Raw genomic sequence first — 7,871 nt, forward strand, 5'->3', positions numbered from 1 at the left:
CTTTGTTCGTTGCAGAAATATTTTTTCATTACATTGGATGTAAGACCAATCCAGTAATGTATCATTAGTGTAAGACTAAATAGCCACCTCAGTATTGTAATGCATTGTTGTTGTTGTTGTTATTGTTTTAAGAAAAGATTCACTCATTTTTTTCAAGAAAAATTTTTTGAGGGATTCGAGAGATGGAATCGTACAGTGGGGCCAACATCGATTTGATTCACATACCCATATAGTCCCCTGAGTACCACCAGGGGATCAAAAAACCAAGAGAGTTTAAAAAAAAAAAAAGTTCTGAGTTCTTAGAGCATGCCAAATAGTACTGAGAACATAATTGTGAAAAACAGTAAAAAGAAAAACTCTGTACTCATGGGGCTGAAGCAGTAATATAGCAAGTAAGATACTTGCCTTGGATGCAGCTGACCCGGGTTCTATCCCCAACGCCTCGTTTGGTCCTCTGATCCCCACCAGGAGTGATCTCTGAGTGCAGAGCCAGGGGTAAGCTGGAGTAAGTGACCCAAAAACAAAGCACAAAAAAGAAAAGAAAATATTTTTTGTCTGGGAGGCATCTCCACTCAGAGGTACTCAGGGAACCATGCAGTGCCAGGCATCTAACCCAGGTCTGCAGCATACAAAGTATGTGCTCCGTTTCATTGCAGTGCACTATCTCGCAGATCCCTACAGAGTCATCCTTAATATTTGCATCGACGCTTTTTTTTTTCCATGAAAATAAAGTTATATATCAGGAATCAGGTATCAGGAATAAAACTGAGAGGTTCACACATGCGCAGATACTCTACTGAAGAGCTGCACCCACAGCTCCATGAAAAAAAGTTGCAAAAGGGCCCGGGAGAAAGTATAGCAATCAGGGTTAATACCTTGCATATGTACAACCTGAGTTTGATCCCTACCACCACCAGGTGGCCCCCTCGCCCTCAGCACCACTGGGGTGACCTGGTAATTCCTGGCACCCAGGACCTGCGTTAACTCTGCATTTTTGGACTCCAGCATTGAATCACAGGTCTGCTTCACCGAGAATCCTCACTGGTGCCCCCAGGCCTCCCAAGTACCACTGGGAAGTCACTCTCGTCCCCCTAAAAAAAGCATTCTTAGGTCAGATGTTCTAAGAAAAATATATCTCTATGATCAAATATATATCTATAGTCTTTTTTTTTCTTTTTATAGGAGTTTGCTGTTGATCCAGAGAAGATCCAGTTGTATTCTTTGTATCATTCACTCCATCATTATAAATATCATGTTTATCTTATATGTAAAGATGAGGTAATAATTTTAAACTTCTTTTCAATAGTAATGCATTTTTTTTTGCAGACTTCAGGGATATCATAGCTATACTCTTTTTTTTTATGTTTAAAGAGATTTTTTTTCAGTGTGTTTGTAATATATAAAGAATGGGGGCTGGAGCACAGCACAGCAGGTAGGGCATTTGCCTTGCACACAGCCGACCCGGGTTCGATTCCCAGCATCCCATATGGTCTCCTGAGCACCGCAAGGAGTAATTCCTGAGTGCAGAGCCAGAAGTAACTCCTGTGCATCGCCAGGTGTGACCCAAAAAGCAAAAAAAGAAGAATGACGAGATTTATTGTTGTGGGTTCTTATATAATGAAGAGCTCTGTGGTAATGTTTTTAATGTGTTAGTACTCACTTCACATTACTGTAATCAGTGTTGCTTAATTGAATGTTCTCCATAAGACATAATGATCCTATGTTAGTTTAGTTTAGCCACTGTTTTGATAATTCAGTCTTTCATATTACCATAATGACTTTATCACACTTAACTGTAGAGAAATAAGAGGTTTATACCCTGGCATGATAGAAATGATAGTTAAAATTTAATTTTAACTTTCAAGTATCCTATTTGAAGTTGCTCACACATTACTCTAGTAGAAGAGCATACCATTTCGTGGTTTGAGAATAAGTATTCATTTCCTCCTAGGTCAAATAGAGATATATCAAGTAGGTTATGGATAATACTGCCCTTTTTTGACTGCTGCTGTCAGTTTTTTAATTAAAAAGGGGTGAATTGGCTTAAAGTTTTATCTGATGTATTTGTAGTGATGTGATATAGAAAGGTGTTTATGAAATGTTATCTCTATCTAGTAAAGGTGAAAAAAAGTCATGCAAAATATGTGGACTATTCTTACAGCACTGTAAAGGCATAATTGACCCCTCCAAATTTGTCATTTAGCTTTTAATACATAGGACACATGGGGAAAGCTTGGGTCGTTTTTGAGTTTTCTTCTTGTCTCCAGGAGCCAAAATTCATAGGGCTAGACTTTAATCATTTTACTTTAGTTATTTTCTATGACTGGAATTTTAAATGTTTTTGTTTTTATTTGGGGATCATGCCCAGTGATGCTCAGGGGTTCCTTCTGACTCTTCTACTCCCAGTGGTACTCAGGGGACCATATAGGATGTCAGGCATCAAACCTGGGTCAACCGCAGTCAAGGCAAGCACCCTACCCACTAGATTATTGCTTTGGTGCTTGGAATTATAAATTTTAAATATTTTTCTTGGGGTAACATAAGTTTACCAGAATGTAAATGTTTTTTGGTTTGTTTGGGGGTTGGGAGGTTGGTCTTTTTTTGTTGTTTTGGGGCCATATCCTGCGGTGCTCAGGTGTTACTTCTGCCTCTGCACTTATGAATTACTCCTGGCAGTGCCTGGAAGGCTGGGTCGGCCGTGTGCAAGACAAACACCCTGCCCGTTGTACTATTGCTCCAGCCCCCCAGAATGTAAATGTTCATGTATTTTAGGGAGTCAGCGTTACCACACCCACCTCCAAAGTGCCAGCACCCCTCCTCCACTGACCATTACACCCTTCAAGCTTCCTCTCCTACCTCTTCAGTAACCAAACATATACTCAGGTGCGAGGTGGGTTTTTTTTGTTGTTGCTGTTAGACACTGTATCCTTGCGTTGTTGATCCTTCCATGGATGGAATTGCTTTTAAATGATCGATAAAGGTGAATTAATAAATCTTCTTTCCATCGGGATTTAGAAAGAGTAAATAAGTCTTTGCAAAGAGCTAATAAAGTCATTGCGTATAAGCTCATGTGGCAATTCTCTTTCTTTTAGATTTCGTCTGTGCAGAAAAAAAATGAAGATTTAGGGCAGGAAGAAATTGTTCAACTTTGTATGAAAAATGTGAAATGGGTGGAAGACCTATTTGAAAAATTTGGAGAACTTCTAAATCATGTACAGCAGAAATGTTCCTAACATTTCCGCAAAAATCCCACCTACTTGAGATAGCACTCATAACAAGGCGCCGCGGGGTGGTCAGAGAGGGTCTAGGGCCTCAGATAACCGATGTTCAGCGTAGTCTCCTGCAGGCACACCTGCTTTGATCGTGGAATTTGCATCGTGACCTCTGCTCAAGGACAGTGGTGCTGCCAAGGAAGTCACTCCTTCGGAAGTGGACCTAAATCCCAACCACATTTTTATTCGAATGAATGATTTTTCTATTTTGTAAATCATCGAGGAACTGAGTTTTATTTTCAGAAATGGTTTTTGACAAATGATGAAGCATGCACTAAATATAATTTTTTCTTTATTGCTAGAGAGATAACACTTAAGTAACTTTGTTTTTGTTTTTGTTGTTCTGTTTTGTTTTCTGTTTTCCCTGTCTGACGAAACACCAGAATGAAAGAGAGGTGGCAGAAAGCGTGTGTTTGTATCATGTCTTGCCACACAAGCGGACGTGTTGTACAATATGTAAAAGGGATCTGGTGTTATGTGACATTCTGTATGAGAATATCATCAATTTAAAATATAAAATTCAGAAACTACATTCTGCTTTATGAACTCCTTTTACTCTTAACATGTTCAGGAAACTGGATATGGATTTTGGTGCAATTATGTGACTGCTTTTTATGTCAAATTATATTGTGATTAAAAATAACAGTGACATACTATTTTACCTATCTCAAAGAAAAGTATTTTCCTTTATACTGTTTTTCCTTTGGAAAATTTTTCACTTGTACTTTTTATTTCACTGGTAGTTGTATTTTTCACAAGAAATATTGTGGTTATAATTATGTTTGTATTTTCTACTATACTTTTATTATTTTCAGTAAATTTTATTTAGTTATATATTGAATTTCTGTTGACTTCTATCTTGAGGTAACCTTTTTGTTGTTGTTTAAACAGACTTGCTTCAGTGTTATCCAGAATATGCATTCAGTACCAGAATTAGTGTAGCTTTATAAATGGGGCTGTGTTAGACACTGCATTGATTTTCTAATTCATGAAAGTAGATTTCTCATTAAACTAGCACTTGATTGACTGGTTTGTTAAAATAAGAATCTAGGCACATTTTCCTATGAAAGAAATAAAATTCATAATCAGAATACATGCAGTGTAAAACACAACCACCTGATTCTTAGAACTGGAAGTGGCAGACCTCTCCTTTTGGTGCCTTTCAGACCTCTATACATACTATTGTAGCTTTCTTTAGTTCATAGTATTTCAAGTAGATTAGCTGAGACAGTGAATGTATTAGGTTCGACATGACCTTGTGTTTTATTTGTGTTTGCCAACAGGATGCCTTATTTGTTTGAGAAAAAAGTTTTACTAGTGTTCTATGAGATTTCCTTTTTTTGGATTCTAAAGAAATTGTTAATCATCATATGTTTGTTTCTTTTAACACCATTTAGTGCCTTAAGTCCTATCAAGAAAGCAGTGTTACTGCTGATTGCCCAAATAAGAGGTGCTTATGTAGATTTTGCTGTTGTCTTGATGTTGAAGTAAAAGGCCAATTTCTTATACTTAAGCTGCAAAAGCAAACTGAAGGTAACTTTAGACTTGATTTGAGAATAAAAGACTGTTACATTTGGTAAAAATTAGTATTTGAGTTAAGCTTACATATTTATTTATGATGGTTATCTTATTAAAAGCAATAATCCTAATCAAATAATCCTTGTATCAGACAAGATCCTCAATAATAGCAGTTTCTCTCAAGGATTAAATGTTTCAATTCTAAAAGCTACTTTTTAAAAGCTTGCTTAGACACCTTTTTTTATAGATAAAAGTAATCTAATTAGATTCTTGAAGTTAATTTTGCTAAGTGGGTAAGAGTAAGAAGCAGCCATATTTCTTTCTGAGATGAACTCTGGACGAAATTGGTTTCTTTCCAAAGCCAAGAGTGATCACTGTTACCTCCTAATGGACTATTCGAAGTATATGTTTTTATATTGCTTCCCAGCTTACTTTCCTGAATAATTAATGGTTTAAATATTTCTAATAGCCATCTTGTATTTGGATAGATTCTGAAGTATATTTTCAAACTCACTAGCTTTATTTTCTTCATGAAAAGATCTACAAAAAATGTTTCCCTAAAGTTAATCTGTACAAAATAATCATTTTCTTTTCAACTACTGTTACCCTCTTATTGTTTGCAGTTGTACTAATTTTGGCCAAACTAATGTTTTCATAATATCAGAAGCCAAGTCTGTGATGTTTCTAGAGGAGAAATACTGTTTTGCACCATCCTCACTTGACACATCGCCTATCGAACTTTGGCTTTAGAGAAAAGTGAAATTCTCATTTTGACAGCCGAAAATGAATCCTTTTTTTTGTATGAAGTTGAGTAAATACTTAGCTGGCTAGCATTCACATTCCTTGTCAGGTCTTCAAAATTTATAATATAGTCATAATTTAAAGATGTAGCTACAGTTAAAAAGGTAAAGCACATAATAATTGCCACAACCAGGGTCGGAGTGATTAGTATAGCGGGTAAGGCATTTGCCTTGCACATGGCTGACCCAGGTTGGATCCCTGGCATCCCATATCATCTCCTGAGCACTGCTAGGAGTAATTTCTCAGTGCAGAACCAGGAATAACCCCTGAGCATTGCCGGGTATGACCTAAAATAAAAAGAGAGAAAGAGCATATTGCCACAACCTAGAAGGACATTTTTAAGTCAGGTTAAACATGCCTACCTGCAAATACCTGAAACTAACAGAAAAAAAACTATTTCATTGGTGTTTATTTCTTGTTCAGTTTAGTGGTGGGAGAAGCAACCTCCTTGTTCCTTCTTGCATGATAACCCAGTTTTGTACTTGATCCTCGAATGACATCACAAATTTATGAGTTAGAAGTCAACCATAGATATTGCCTGTTTTTGTAAAATTACATTGTCCAATAGAGAACATCAGTAAAAGGAAAAATCTCTGCTTAAGATGGCCTTAAAAGTCTTTAAATTTCTCCACTTCTTTTTCTAAAATTGAAAATATATATGTACTGGAGAGATAGCTCAGAGGACTGGACATGCTCTGCATGAAGGAAGGAGCACTGGAAGTGGTTCCTGAGCACTGCAGGGTGTGACCCAAATCAAAACCAGCCAGAAAAAGAGACACAGATGACTTATCCAGTCTTGTTTTCAAATCTTTCCTTGTGTTTTTAAATATCTCACTTTTCAGGGCTGATGAGATATGACCTTGGTAAGGCCTTGCACATGGCTTACCCAGGCTCAGTCACTGGCACCCATATGACACCTCCCCCTCAGAGTGATCCCTGAGCATTACAGAGTGTCCCTGAGCATCATCCATATGATACCTCCCCCCCCCCCCCCAGAGTGATCCCTGGTCCCAAAACAAAGATTAAAAAAAAAAGTCTCACTTTTATTTTAATATACATTTATTTTAATTACGTAGCTACTATCCAACCTGTGACTTTGAAGATACATTCATAAACCGGTGCAGTTGAAAGGTTATTGAGTCACTTTAGTCCCCAAAAGTTGCTTCGGATATGAACATTATGGATTTTATTGCATTTATAGGATGCAGCTTTTGTTTTAAACCGTACTTCTGTTTCTCAAAAAATGTTTTTCAAGTAGTTTGAAATATTCCAGAATAGCTGTGACTTTGTCAGTTGCTTTTCATATGTAACTGCACAAATGTACACAAATGTGATAGTGAACAATGTACACTATTGGTTGTGCATAAACTTACATGTGCATCTTTGATATCTGTATTCACAAATGCATGTTTTCACAAATCACCTTTATAAGTGAAAATATTGAAATCAAGGATACAAGGAAACTTGCATTTGTAGTCCAGAGTTTTAAGTGGTCCATAACACAATGTATGGAAATGTGAAAGACAATTTTGTATATCTGTTTGTTACTAACTCAGATCATTAAAATGAGAACAATTTTTTAAACAACAAGAGCAGAATGTTTTGGGGTTTGGTTTCTGTTGTCAAGAATTGTGTGATTCAACAACATCATGATGTAGATTCCTAACAACATACATCATGTTTGTAGAATCTTAAAGTTATTAGGTACAAATGGTGTAGGCCCCATCTCATTTTTGCAAATGATTAAGTCAGCCTTATTGATGATATTTAATAATAATAATAATAAATAATATATTGGTACTTAAAGTTTTATGTCATTTTACATGGTTTGAAAATTTTTTAATTTTGTAACTTTTTTAATTGTTTTTAAGTTTAGGTAACATTATCTCAATACTGTTAACTTTCATGAACTTAATGTGCAAAATGCCTTCAGCAGCAGTGAAGTGCCCAGATCCCCTCCCCTTCACTGTCCCCAAGTCACCTCAGGCATGTCCTTTCTCTCCCTACTCCCTCAGCCCCCTCCTCCACTGCTTAATGATCCAAATTCTGCAATCAGAGGTCTAGGATTTGTCTCCTTTTGATATTGTTTCCTTTTTTTCTTTTTATGCCACAGACGAGTTTTATATACTTCTAACTTTCAAGTTTTATATACTTCTAACTTTTTTCACCTAACAAGATGTCCTCCAGTTTCCTCTAAATTGCCATGAACTGCAAGATTTTATTTTCTCTTACCATTACTTAGTGTTCCATTGTGTGTATGTGTATTACAGTGTCTTTATC

General features: G+C 36.5%; 1 protein-coding gene across 4 annotated transcripts in view; it reads left to right on the plus strand.

Annotated features, from left to right (window-relative positions):
• QSER1 (glutamine and serine rich 1) overlaps window positions 1-7,413 on the plus strand; it is a 73,707-nt gene extending 66,294 nt beyond the window's left edge. For all 4 annotated transcript variants that reach the window (XM_055142175.1, XM_055142176.1, XM_055142177.1 and 1 more), the window contains exons 12-13: window positions 1,183-1,278; window positions 3,093-7,413. In XM_055142175.1, the coding sequence (XP_054998150.1) occupies window positions 1,183-1,278; window positions 3,093-3,233 (237 nt within the window). In that variant the 3' untranslated portion in view covers window positions 3,234-7,413. The remainder of the gene's footprint in view (window positions 1-1,182; window positions 1,279-3,092) is intronic.
• Window positions 7,414-7,871: the final 458 nt, after the last annotated feature.

This window comes from Sorex araneus, chromosome 6 (genome assembly GCF_027595985.1).
Source record: "Sorex araneus isolate mSorAra2 chromosome 6, mSorAra2.pri, whole genome shotgun sequence".
Taxonomy (NCBI): domain Eukaryota; kingdom Metazoa; phylum Chordata; class Mammalia; order Eulipotyphla; family Soricidae; genus Sorex; species Sorex araneus.